At 40.9% G+C, this 13,961-nt stretch overlaps 3 protein-coding genes across 3 annotated transcripts; 2 read left to right on the forward strand and 1 right to left on the reverse strand.

Annotated features, from left to right (window-relative positions):
- Positions 1 to 2,361: 2,361 nt before the first annotated feature.
- LOC101302421 (putative laccase-9-like) lies at positions 2,362 to 6,572 on the forward strand. The gene is made up of 7 exons (XM_004310089.1): positions 2,362 to 2,519; positions 2,627 to 2,778; positions 4,215 to 4,459; positions 4,537 to 4,662; positions 4,859 to 5,453; positions 5,560 to 5,918; positions 6,134 to 6,572. Exons 1-7 carry the CDS (start codon positions 2,400 to 2,402, stop codon positions 6,316 to 6,318), a joined length of 1,782 nt encoding a protein of 593 aa, XP_004310137.1. The 5' UTR covers positions 2,362 to 2,399; the 3' UTR covers positions 6,319 to 6,572.
- Positions 6,573 to 7,295: 723 nt separating this feature from the next.
- On the forward strand, positions 7,296 to 8,788 carry LOC101315405. Its single transcript, XM_004310198.1, has 2 exons — positions 7,296 to 7,538; positions 7,713 to 8,788. The coding sequence occupies exons 1-2, from the start codon at positions 7,296 to 7,298 to the stop codon at positions 8,568 to 8,570; spliced, it is 1,101 nt and encodes a 366-aa protein (XP_004310246.1). The 3' UTR covers positions 8,571 to 8,788.
- A 107-nt stretch (positions 8,789 to 8,895) lies between these two features.
- Positions 8,896 to 11,350, reverse strand: LOC101290925. The gene is made up of 3 exons (XM_004310199.1): positions 10,666 to 11,350; positions 10,184 to 10,222; positions 8,896 to 9,553 (listed from the first exon to the last, which is right to left on the reverse strand). The coding sequence occupies exons 1-3, from the start codon at positions 11,348 to 11,350 to the stop codon at positions 9,267 to 9,269; spliced, it is 1,011 nt and encodes a 336-aa protein (XP_004310247.1). The 3' UTR covers positions 8,896 to 9,266.
- Between the last annotated feature and the right edge of the window lie 2,611 nt (positions 11,351 to 13,961).

Consider the following 13,961-nt stretch of genomic DNA (forward strand, 5'->3'; position numbering starts at 1 on the left):
TTGATTGATTTCCCCCTAAGCAGTCCTCAATGGTACTTGTTGAGTTTGTTGTTCCGAAGGAAAGCCGGTATGTAACTATTTATAGAGAATAGGATGAAGTAGCTAGGCTGGCTAGACCTAGGAATTCTAATCCAAGTAGGAAAACAAAACATAAGCCGATTAGGAAAACTTTCGTTGGGGTTGGAATTGCACATATTCAGGAAGAACACTGCCCTTTGCTGAACCCATGCCAGATATATCTCTCCTTGATCGTTAAGGGTTCCCATTTCGAAAGCAAAAAGAAATGGGTTACTTACAGATCGACTTGACTTCTAGTTGGAAATAGAGTCTGACATGAGCTAGCCCCGGATATTGCTGATCATCTTGCCACTTTTCATCATACATGCATGATGCATATCGATCATCTCGCCTGCAGATTTCATCATATCAATATGCTACTCAACATTTCATGTCAAATTAAATTTTATTGTTGCCGCCCATGCATGCTAACTACTTTTGGTACTGCTGCCCGCTCTTCCTCTTATATACATTGTTAGCTAGGAAATTCCGGTACGTGCCCTCTTTTGTTAGCTATAGCACATGACCGAACAAACTTTCAAACTGGGTCTAATATTACGGAACGGCACAGATCCGGACGGTATGCTGGTACAGCAGCTTTTCCCCTAATATTATGCAACGGATCAATATATACCTGAGCTAATTACTTTGGACGTAGCAGACTAATGATGCCGATCGGTCGGTAATGAAAGGGATTAGCATCCTCTCCTTCGCTGGTTAGTTGGTCTTGGTTATCCTTGGCTTTCTATCTCAGCCGTAGATGAGATATCCTAAGGCTCCTACGACTCCACATCAGCAAACTCTATATTAATTACAAAAAATTAATGCTGCACAGCTAACAACACTTAAACGCCATCCACAGTGTTAACGCTTCTTTTGGCCCTTCACCGTCTTCCTCCTTCATCTCTTGCACTCTGCAACACCCAAAATCTGCAATTTCCATTGAATCCATCAAACTTGAAACAATGAATTGAAGACCAAAAGAATATAACAGAGACATCCAACCAGAAGGATTAAACCCTTGGATATAACAATGAACTACTTTGAGAGCTCCCTGAGCAATGTGCATCCAACCCGAAGGCTCGAACCCGTCGTAGGCGATGGGTTCGGACTCATTTCAGCAGATTCCGAAGCTCATCATCCGGATCCACTATGCTTGTATATGTGGAGGGAGATTATGAATTTGGGTATAGCTCGATTGGGTGTGGACTGGGTTAATTATGTTTGTACAAAGACTACAAACATGCTTTCCATATGCTCCGCACAAATGCAATACCTCACACGGACCTTAATCTAATCACAACCCCAATCTATGGCAAAGCAAACTTACCCAGTTTTCCTTTTACCAGTTCACTTAAATCTCACCAAGGATGCCAACAAAAATGATTGATAAAACTCGAAGAAGCAAACTGCAATGATAAGAAACTAAAACAACCAAGTCGCACACAAACATGTTGAAGATATATAGATGAAAAAGATTCAATTTGGCAGACCAAAACAACCCATAGAGTAGTTCAACTTTTGCTGTGAATCTTCTTAATATTATAAATCCCACCATATGTCCAATTAAACCCATATATTTTCAAATTCTTGTCGGTGGGTGACTGTAAATATGGATCCTCACCTCCCTGGGTTTGGCTGAAATTGTACATTCCTATCCCCAGATTCAAATTCGAAAATCTCAATTACTCGTGAATTCCCTAAAACTGAAGTCGAAGAAAGATTGAATCCCGGAGGAACCCTAGTTGCTGGTGAGGTTGTCGTTTGGATATCTGGGAATTGAGGCCTCTTCAGACCTTCGAAACCCCAGAAATACGAGGGATGAAGAAGCCAAGACGAAGGAGAAGATACAGAGGCTTTAACATTTAGTCCCAAAAAAAAAAAAACACGTTGTTTCTAAACGACGTTTTTCATTAAATTAGTTTTAGGGGAGTTTTGCTGAGGTGTCATGTTTAGGACCTTTGGATATTGACCGAATGGATAGGATATTAAGTTAAGGACAAACAAGGAGGAGAGGCAGCCAAGGAGAGGATCCTTGAAAGACATGGCAAAATGCTCACACTTTTTGCGGGAACGTCGTCTAGGCCAGGTACTCTAGGGTTTGTTTTTTGCCCCTTTCATTAATTTGGAATTATTTCCTGACTAGAATATCACAGTTCGATTTTCCAATTAATTAAACACATTTGACCGTTGGTTCCAATATTTAATCTAAGAAGGAAGGTTGTCTAAGTATATAATATACATAAATGAACCTGAAGATCTTCTATAAAGATCTAGCTGCATAAATCGAAGTCACCAAGAAGTAGAGCTAGCCGGTGCCTGAGTAGAGGAGAGTCGGGAAAATGATATCCCAAAAAGGCCAAAATACCATACCTCCATTGACAAAGATTTTAGGCCTTCTCTTTCTTACTATTCTGTTCTTGTTGGTGGTTCATGGCGAGGTGCATCACTATGAATTTGTTGTAAGTAGACACTAGACGAGTTCAATACTCAATCTTCGCACTCGTATATGATTTAGCAGCTATCTGTTTATGTGTGCTAATTGGTGTACATTTTCATGTTTAATTAGGTTAGGGAGAAAAACTTCACTAGGCTATGTGAAACAAAGAGCATGCTAGTCGTGAATGACAGCTTTCCAGGTCCGGAGATACGAGTTCACAGAGGAGACACAGTTTATGTTAATGTTCATAACCAAGGATATTATGGTTTCACTATTCACTGGTATATACTATATATTATATACTGTACAACTCTCTGCTTCTTGCATCCATGCATCACCTGTTACTTACACAGTTTATGTTAATGTTCATAACCAAGGATATTATGGTTTCACTATTCACTGGTATATACTATATATTATATACTGTACAACTCTCTGCTTCTTGCATCCATGCATCACCTGTTACTTATACATACTGCTTCTGTAGCCTGTACTTAACAAGTTTCAAAAAATATATATATACAGCCCCCTTCCGTTAAGGGATCCTTATTTTTGGCCACTTTCTAGAGATAGGGCATTGCACCACTTCCCAATTGAATTTTTACATCTCCACCGTTCATATCTTAGGTCTATATGAGTAGATTACCTCTACAAAATTTTATATGATTTGGTGATCGTTAAGACTTTCAAAAGTTTGATTTAGTTTTAATGATTTTGAACGGTCCAGCTTATGTCAAACTAAAACCGTTGAAGGTACATTAAAACTAAATCGAACTTTTGAAAGCCTTAACGATCACCAAATCATATGAAATTTTGTAGAGGTGATCTACTCATATAGACCTAAGATATGAACGGTGGAGATGTAAAATTATAATCAGGAAGTTGGTGTAATGCCCTATCCCTATAAATGGCTTAAAATAGGGATCCCTCGTTGGAAGGGCCCTGTATATATATATAAAAGTGTTAAGTTTTTTGTTTTAATCTCAGCTATCCAAACTCATTAAAAAACAGATCTAGTGGTGTAGACTTATCCCTAAAAATGACAAAAAATAGGGATCATATCCCTCATTGGAAGGGTCCTGATATATATATATATATGACGGATCAGGAGAGGACGTCCACACCGCCCTTAAAGTGCGAACGTTCTTCCATTCTCCATCGTCCGACGCCTACAACGACGCTCCTCCACCCGAGCGGACACTAGGGGCATCCCCGTGAGTTTTCTCTTACCGACAGACTCACCGAATACCAGTTTGCAGCCGAGATCGATATTGTCTGAAGTTTTGGGTGGAAGTTGCTGCCTAGACCTTCAAACCATAAAGATGAAGGCCATGGAGATCAGATTTAAAGGTCTAGGCAGCAACCTCCACCCAAAACTTCAGACAAGATCGATCTCGGCTACAAACTGGTATTCGGCGAGTCCGCCGGCAAGAGAAAACTCACGGGGATGCCTCTGGTGTCCGCTTGAGTGGAGGAGCGCCGTCGTCGGCAGCGAACGATGGAGAACGAATGGACACGAATGGACGTCCGCACTTTAAGGGTTATCAAACGTCCCCTCCTAGTCCGGCCTATGTATATATATATATATGTGTGTGTGATATCACATGGTTCTTAATTAGTTCCTTTCAGATGCCCTTAGTAACTCCTCACTATTGTAATGCATCGATGAAATAATTAAACTTAACTGAAAAGGTTAATTATATGAAATATGCTACAGGCATGGAGTGAGACAGCCCAGAAATCCATGGTCAGATGGTCCAGAATATATAACACAATGTCCAATTTCGCCCGGGACTAATTTTACTTATGAAGTCATATTGTCTGAAGAAGAGGGAACTCTATGGTGGCATGCTCATAGTGATTGGACAAGAGCGTCAGTTCATGGTGCCATTGTTATCTTACCTGCTGTTGGAACCACATTTCCATTTCCTCTACCAGATGAAGATGAGACCATTGTGTTGGGTATGCAAAACCAATCAAATTAAGTTCAGACTTATATAACTAGTTTGATTTATATGTATATATTTGGTGTTTGTCAGCCTCTTGGTACAAGGGAGATTTGAAAGCAGTGGTTGATACGGCTATGGAAACTGGTAGCGATTTACCCTCTTCTGATGCTTACACTATAAATGGCCAACCAGGGGATCTTTGTCCATGCTCCAGTGGTATATATATTACTCTACTCACTGTGCTCAAACACTCACAATCTATTTATATATTTGCAATTAGAATGAATTGTCTTGAAAAACTATTTCATCCTCTGGCGACGTACATGTCTTGCCGGTCTTTGTTGCATATGCATGTTTGAGTAAAACTGAAATCCATTGCTAAAATTGATCACTATTTGCATGCATATTGCAGAAACAACTTATCGCCGTAAGATAGATTACGGCAAGACCTACCTTCTTCGGATAGTGAATGCAAACTTGAATGCAGAAGTCTTCTTTGCAATTGCTCAACACAATCTTACAGTGGTAGGCCTTGATGGAGCTTATATAAAACCCATAAGCACATCTTACATAATCACACTTCCAGGACAAACAATGGATGTCCTATTCGAAGCAAAACAGCCTCTTGGCCAATATTACATGGCTGCTCGGATATATTGGACTGAGGATGCTGAAGTTGATAATTTTGACCATGAAAATGCTACTGCCATCTTTGAATACAACGGCAACTATACCTCCCCAACATCTCCTTCTTTTCCAAGTACCCTTCCCTCATATTTGGATTATTTTGGAGCATTGAAGTTTACTGACCAAATTAAAAGCCTAGCGACTCCTGCATACCCTGTCAATGTACCAGTGAACATTTCTACCAAAATGTATATAGTAGTGTCGATGAATTCCCTATCCTGCGAACATTCTGGATGCGATTCTGATCAACAAATCGCTACAAGCCTAAACAATATCAGTTGGGCAAACCCCGGAATAGATGTTTTGCAGGCATACTACAGGTTTTCCCACTTCCACTCTCGTTCTTCTATATATATTATGGTTTGCTATAGCTTATACAATGTGTAGTTTGTGAAATTACTAATCTGAATTAACATTCTGATGCAGAAACCTAAGTGGAGTTTATACAACAGATTTTCCAGAGCAGCCGCTTTCGTACTATAACTTCACAGATGTAAGTTTTGATCCAGAAATTGTGTTCACAGACCAAGCGAGAAGAGTAAAGGTGTTGAATTACAACGAATCGGTTGAGATTGTTTTTCAAGGCACCAATGTGCTAGATCATTCCATGAGTCATCCCATGCATTTGCATGGCTATAGCTTCTACGTGGTCGGATATGGTTTTGGGAATTATGACAATGTGACTGACCCGAAACGATTTAACTTGGTTGATCCTCCTCAAGTAACTACTTTCGCGATTCCAAGGAAGGGATGGTTGGCCATCAGATTTACTGCAAATAATCCTGGTATGTGTCTCTTCGATCGTACCATTTGTACCATTTCAAATGACTTTTGCGAAATATAGTGTGGAATAGTAGCACAAATGCATATTACATCATAAACTTTGAAGAAACTTTACAATACATTATATAACCAATGATACAAATGAAGAAAAACTACTAGAAGTTATGATTATTCATGGTTATATATGTTCAATACTAATTTTCTTTTCTTTTTATAGGTGTTTGGTTTTGGCATTGTCATTTCGAAAAACACTTAAGTTGGGGAATGAATGCTGCGTTTATAGTGAAGAATGGGGGAACTCCGGAGACTAGCATCCGCGATCCCCCAACCTACATGCCTCCATGCAGAGTTTTGTTAAATTCTCACGTCCAAGATTTTGATGCAAATACGGTGAAGCAGTAAAGTCATGTTAGAATAAAAATTTCTTGATGTTCTAATTTCTTGACATGACATACATAAATACCGTATATATTTATGTATGTCATTTAGATATCGGAGCTAGTTGAAATTTTGCTTTCTTTTTTCTTGTATTGCGCGCTTTTTATTTGTAATTTTTAGGCAAACAATGCTATGATTATGAAGCATGTTGATTGCCGATAAGATTTAGTCTGTATACATCAACGAGTCAATTGTGAGTCGAACTCACGATCTCCCACTTACAAAGGAAGACTTAATTATGCCACTAGACCAAATGGTATTGCGCGCTTGCCTCATAGTGACAATTACTCATTGGTTAATTAATATGCGATTTCTAATATGAAAATGCGATTTTTAATCAAACAATGCTATGATTATGAAGCATTTTGATTGACGATAAGATTTAGTCTGTATACATCAACGAGTCAATTGTGAGTCGAACTCACGATCTCCCACTTACAAAAAATACTTAATTATGCCATTAGACCAAATGGTATTGCGCGCTTGCCTCATAGTGATAATTACTCATTGGTTAATTAATATGCGATTTCTAATATGAAAAGTGGATTCTTAGCTGATCCAAATAAAACGTCGGAGACACATAGAGAATAAAGTAATAAAACCAAACTAGAGATGAAGAAGCCGAATGCCCTAAAGACTGCAATTACACCTGCAACAAAAATTAGCCTCACGATGGATATGCCAAAATTTATAGACTTGCATTCTTTCATGAGTATATAAAACTGGAATTTTCAGCCAAATCAATTATTTTCATTAATGAAATAAATTAAAACGTTGGGTGTACAAAACAAAAGAAGCCCCGTTTGGGCCCTTAAATTCTCGATTACCCGGCCCAAACCCGTTCTGACCAGGAAAAAGAATGGGACTACAAGGCGGTGCTCCGCCTCCGATTCCAAATATAACGAGACCTTGCAGCTTGAAGCTCCCTCAAAATCAAATCCATGGACGACAGCTTCAGACTCCGCGCCGACAAGATCTTCGGATCCCTCTCCGCCTCGCTCTCGTCTTCTCTCCAACCATCGCAGTCCGCTCCCTGGTCCGTCGCCGCCGCCGAGGTCGAGCGCCGCCAATGGAGGCGCCCCTCCGACGCCCCCGACCGAGACGAAACCCCCTGTGCGTCGTCGTTTCAGGGCGAATTCGGAATCGGATCTTCCATCGGCATGGATCCTACTCTCGATTTCGAGGTCAGTTAAATTCGAAATCTTATTTCTCTGATTGTTCATAGAAAGTTAAGCTAAATAGAAATTGATGACGTATGCTGATTTGGTTAAGAAAGACTAGAGCTTGGTTAATATGATGAAATTATTAGTTGTTTTATGGGAGTCGATGAAATTTAGTTACGTTATGATTTTGTGCAGGATGAGGAAGATGAATATGACAAGGTGGCATCGGGTGCCGAGGCTGCTGATGATGTTCGTTTGTTTATGGACGACGTTACTCGTCACGGCTCTTATTTGAATTCGTACAATGTGTTGGTTGGTAAGGATTCGCGTGCGAATCACCCAGCTGCAAGGCACCGGCTGAGAGAAGATGATGCTCAAGTTCAGAACCCTGGTTCCACACCCGTGGATTTTACTGCACCCCGGTGTGCGAAATCACCTGAAGATGGTGGTCAGCCGAAGCCTATACTGAAAAGGAAGGACAGTTCCTCGGATACCAAGTCTCGGAAACGTGTTAGGTTTGACCCTGCTTTTGTAGATCAGAGTGATGGTGAAGAATCATCGGGTAGAGTTCAGAAGTTGGGTTCTGGATTAAATAAGACTGCTTCTCAGGTTCCGGATTATTTGGTGAATCCTTCGAGGTATACGTGTTATAGTTTTGATTCAAGAAGTGAAGTCGATGAAGGTGGCAACACCAAGGCGTTTATGGACTACATTACCAAGACGGATAAGGACTGCATTACTCAGGTTGAAAGCTCAGGGTCGGAGATGGAGGATGCTTCACCTCAACTTCCCAAGTCTGTGACTTTTGTTCCAAAGAAGAAGACTGTTGATGGTAGCACTAGAACATTACAGGATGCGGAAGATGACAATAAGCAATCCTTGAATATAAAAGGCTTTGCTGTTGGTATTGCGGCTATGGTAGAAAGTGAAATCAGTGCAGCAGAGGAGGAAGACAAGTCGGAGCAAAATGCAGCTGTTTTGAGTGATAGTTCATCAAAAAGTGGTCGGAAGTTTCGAACCAAGTCAATGTCAGATGATGAGTCTGATTCTTGAGCTTCTCTTAGACTCACACAGACTGCTAGCTGCAAATCTGTTTTTTTATTATGTTTTTAAACCATGATAATGTGTATGTCAAGTTATTAACACCCATCCTGATTCCTGAGAATGTTTTCCTTACATTGTATTGGTGGAAATTTCATATTTTCTGCTAATCTTAGATACTTTCTCCATATACACACCTCTCAATAGTAAATTCAGTGAGTTGAACCTTCAGTGGGATATATGAACCTCACTCTGCAAACTTACAGTGCTCCGCAAAATGATAACGGCACAGCAGTAGACGTAGCAACTGACAATGTAAAGTTCTTATTGATATCAAGGGCCTGTACAGTCACCAAGACATTTGGCAGGGAAATTCAAATTCCATTAGAGCTGGATATATGAAAGAAAAGCATCACAATGCGCTAAATCTTTGAAATTCTAAACATCAAGTAAAAGCAGCCGAAATGTGCTAAACCTTTGAAATTTCTAGACATCATCTGTGTATTGATCCTACGCATTTTTGATGGTGAAACTACGCCACAAACGTAGACAGGAGAAAATTCAAGTAAATAAATAGTAAGTAGAAGAACATGTCTACGCCCTTCCACAAGATAAATGATCAAATTTGATCCACCAATTCCCAGCCCCGCTAACATCTATTAGTCTTGAAGGAACTTCTCTTATGTACACTGGTTTCTGATTGCCTTTCTACAACTTATCGGCGATTCTCATGAAAGCATCTGCAAGCTTGTTAAGAACAGCAATTAAGCTATCAGAATGTTCTTTTCTCTGCTCCCTATCCAGTTGTGAATGTGAATTCTGAGCCTCAAAGTAGTCAGCCAGCATTTTACCATTTCTTTCCATGACCTCAATCAACTGATTCTGCAAACTGAATGTTTCCTCCTCTCCATCTATTGCAAAGCGCTTCCTTTTCCGGTCTTGAGAAGTAGAACCCACCTCGGGAATTGAAGGTGGCTGTTTTTGGCCTGCTGTACCTGCAGACAACAATCAGATCCATATACCACATTTAACAAAAAATCAAATCTGTTTCTTGAACTATTTGAAAATATATACGAGACCAGAACTCTATCCCTGGGACAATGAACTAACAGATTCTTGGTAGTAACTAAGATAGAAAAAATACAAATTAAGATGCAGGTGACGATTTCTGTTGTTCTCTCATAGAACCTTAAAATTTGTTATCTATCCCTTTCAAAAACAAAACAGTACATAATGCTCCTGATAATGTGAAATAATCAATTTAGTGTCAACCGTGCATTTTAGGCTCCAATGGAGTAAGTTCAACACCCAACCAAAAACCTAGGCCAATTACAACATATGCTACATTAGACTGTGACAAGCAGACTTAACAGCTAATTGAAAGACAGAGACTTGATAAACACTATGACTATGACCCCTACTTTATCAGAGATTGGTGTAGTCATTCAATACTGAGAAGCTGGCAAACAGCCCCGAAATGTAATGAAACTTGATTGTGCTATCTGATTATATGATTCTTTTTTTTTGTTTTCTAACTCGCAACTTCAATAAACGTTTACAGCATATCAATACAATAACTAGTTTTGATAATCAGGAATATCAAGAACCGAGGCAAACAACATTACCTTGTACTGGGCACAGTTGTACTGGTTTGAACAGCTTCTCTGTAAATCACAAGACAGTCACATTTCAAAATGTCAGCAACTGTACCAAATAGACAACTAAAAGTATTTTCTTTTCCTTACTATTACTGTGTCAACAAAATTCCCCTGAATGGCTAAAAACCCAAACTCCAAAGCACAATATTTAGTATTTACCACCCCAAATGCTTAAAAAGAAAATAAAAAAGCTCTCTTTGATTTCCAACCCACCCCACCATGGCCCTGCAACCCCTGCTTCACCAAATCCCTGACACAATTTCCTTCACCAACTAAAATCTCACTCTCCCCCTAAAAATCTCCCTTTTTCAATAAACTAATATAACAAATTTCACGCAATACCAAACACGAATAAATCCAAAAAAAAAAAAAGCCACAACATTTCTAGGATTCACATTTCAATCACCCAAAAAGATTAAAACTTTTCTTTATATGAGTCTGTGAATTACCCGATATTGGCAAAGGCGCCGGAATCCCGGTGTTACTCCCCGGACTTTTCCCCCGGGTCACTTCCTTATCGGGGCTCCGACCCGACTCCTCCTGCTCGTAATCCGAAAACAACCCGTCGTCAGTGGGCCCCTGCCTGCTGTCAAACAGCTTCTCCACCTCGTCGTTCATCAACGGCGGCGCCAACGCGATCGTAACCGGCGCCGCCCCTCCCGCCGCAACAGCCTCCATAATATCATAAACTTCCTTATCAAAAAACCCGGGAAGCTTCCTCTCCCTCCTCAAATCATTCCTCATCACCCAAAACGACTCCGTTTCGTCTTTCCTCTGCGCCTCCCACTCCCTGATCTTCTTAAAGTCTCCGGCCAGGTTGCTCCACCTCTTCCGGCACTGCACCGGCCCCCGGTTCACCCCATGCTTCTTGCAGTACGTCGACACCGCCGCCCATTTCGGCTCCACCTGACCCGAACCCGACGACGACCCGAACTCCGACCTCGCCGTCCTCCCTCCTCCGCCGCGGCTCTCCGCCGCCCTCTTCCCCCTTATCAGCACCAGAATCTCCTGCCGCGTCCACCGCGGCAGCCTCGGCGCCTTGCCGCCGTCTTCCCCGCCGTTAGCGTCGCCGTCAACGCTGACGGCGAGACCCAACTGCCGCTGGCTATGGTCCTGCTCGAACTCCAAGGCCATGAGCATAAATAAAACAGATGGAGAAGAAATAAAAAGGAATTAAAATTTGAAACCGCACGTGACTTAAAACCTCTAAACGGCGTTTTGGGGATGGGGCACCGTCCGTCCCTCTACGCCGTTTAGCCCCAAAGAGAAGGGCTTTGTTGTTTATCTATGAAATTAGAGAGGGAGAGGAATAAGAGAGAGAGGAGAAGGAAGAAGAGGTTTTTGAGGGTTTTTGGGTTTAGTATGAGTGAGAAAGATAAGAGATGGAGATAATTAGGGTCTGTTTTATTTTTCTTTTCTTTTTTACCGCTACTTAATCCCCTAATTAATTGGGTCAAATCTGTATCAAATCTCAATTAATTTTGGGTTTAATTTTGTTACTATATAGAGGTTAATGAATTTTCCTTTATGACTCGGAGGGCATGGAATCTCTAAGGACACTCTTTAGGTCATTTTCTTTTTGTGTTTAAATATTATTATCATACTAAACGCGTTTTGTTTTAAGTAGGGTCCCAAATTCTATCTTTAATTTTTGGATTATCAACCTTTGCTTGTTTCTAATTCGTCCATGGATTGAATTTTAGGAGTGGGGATGTTACTCATGACTTCTTTTGGTCAATGTTTTTTTAATATAATTCAATTTTGATTTCGATTTCGATTTCGATCTCGATCTCATAGACATGGAATATATGAGTTTTTTTTTTAATAAATATTTTATGAGAAAATTATAGAAAGGAAGGGGGCTTAAGGACAATTTGATGGAGTGGAAGATACAAACACTTGTGTGTGTATAAGGTGATAAGGGCATGCTACCCTACCACTTAAGTAAAATTTTCTCCACCTCTCCTTTCGTTCTCAACCTCTCTTAAGAGTCTTATCCCATTGCATCATTTGCTCTAATCTTTACTTAATCGCTAATGCTTAATTATGATAATGGTGGGATATGGACCCTCCCATTCCAAAGCCACCTATCCTTTTTCCTCTCTCTTTTGTTGTTTTGGACAATAATTTTGAGGAGGGTGGTACCACTAATAAACCATCCCCCTCTCCTTCCTTCAACCATAAACATGCCCCCACTTCTATTATTAATTGTCGCTGATGACGGATTAGCAACGTAATTATCATTTTTTTGTAAATGGGGGGATTTGGTGGGGGGTTTAGGGTTGTCCATATTAGGGGAGGGTTATATAGGACTAATAGGACCGGGTCGTCTTCAACCAACTGGCATAGTGGGGTTAAAATGTGATCCGAATAGTTCTTATACGGCAAAGGCCTAGGCAATTCTTTTGCTATCTTTCTTGCGCCACAAGGCTACCTAGTGGCAATTATTATTTCAGAATTTAGGGTATTTGTTTCCCATCGCCATCCATGGTATTCTCCTTTTTGTGTCTTTCTAGTTGTCTATGGTATGCTGGCTAAGCCATATCTTTGCTCGTGAGCCCTAAGAAAGATATGAACACCCTTGAGCATGGCAGAGTTGTATCGATGAAGAAGACGGAGATGATTGTAGAACCGTGAGTGTTTTTGAACTTTGTTATACGAATTGTATGGTTGTTGGGTTATGGAAAAGATGGAAAATATTATTGGACAACACTAAACGCAAGTATCTTGATGAAGCTGCGTTAGCCACAAAATGTAGGAATATTGAAGTGGAAAGAATTTCAAATCGAACCGTGAATGAGTCATTGTTAATGTTATGTTACACAAGGACAAGCACCCATCGAACTCTTATGTGTCCTAACTCCTAAATTAGGACAAGGGTCCTGATCAAGTGTCACATCCCGACCCTTATATTTTTACCTTATTTACTAGCGTGATTATAATAAGAATTTTACCGTCTCCGTCATTGAGTAAATAGTATAATTGGTCCCTAGAGGGGTTTCGGGGACGATTATGTGCGGAGGATTATTAGTATGAAGAAAATACGACGACGGTAAAAATAGTAAATTTTAGCTAGTAAAAGGTAATTTTTATTCGGGTATTATTTTTCGGGGTGTTGAATTTTGGATTAAAAGGAGAGTTGGGTCGGCTGGGCCGAGCCCAACCCATTTCTTCTTCCTTTCTCTCTCTCTCCCTCTCGATTTTTCTTCTCTTCCCACCCGAGTTTTTTCTCTCTACACCCAGCAGACTTCCGTCCGTCCTCCCGCCGCCGTCCGACCTCCGTTCGCCGCCGGACCGGTCCCGTTCGGTCGGTCTCCCTCCCAGCTTCCATTCTAGACCGGTGAGAGGAGCCCTAGCGCCGCCGTGAGTGAGCGGTGCCGCCCGAAAGCTTCGACTGCCGAATTGGTTTTCTCGCCGGAACTTCCTCCTCCGGCCACCAATCCGGGCAAGCTTGGTATGGTTTTGTAGCCCTCCAACCCAGCAACCTTGCCCTAAAAGGACTCACTCCCTCTTGAGCTAGGTAAGGAGAAATTTGAGGTGGAAGTTTTATGGTGTTTTTGATGTTTTTAGTCGATTGCCCTAGTTAGGCTTGGAATTGGTGTTTGTGCTAGTTATGAAAGTTGTAGAGCTTGATGAGAGGAAGATGCTGTTAAAATTTCATAGGTTTTGGAGGTCGCCGGAATTGACCTCCGGCCGCCGCTGCCGGCGGAGCCGCCGCCGGGTTAGGAGATTTTTATGGTTTTTG

Source organism: Fragaria vesca, unplaced genomic scaffold (assembly GCF_000184155.1).
Source record: "Fragaria vesca subsp. vesca unplaced genomic scaffold, FraVesHawaii_1.0 scf0513160_u, whole genome shotgun sequence".
In the NCBI taxonomy this organism is placed as follows: domain Eukaryota; kingdom Viridiplantae; phylum Streptophyta; class Magnoliopsida; order Rosales; family Rosaceae; genus Fragaria; species Fragaria vesca.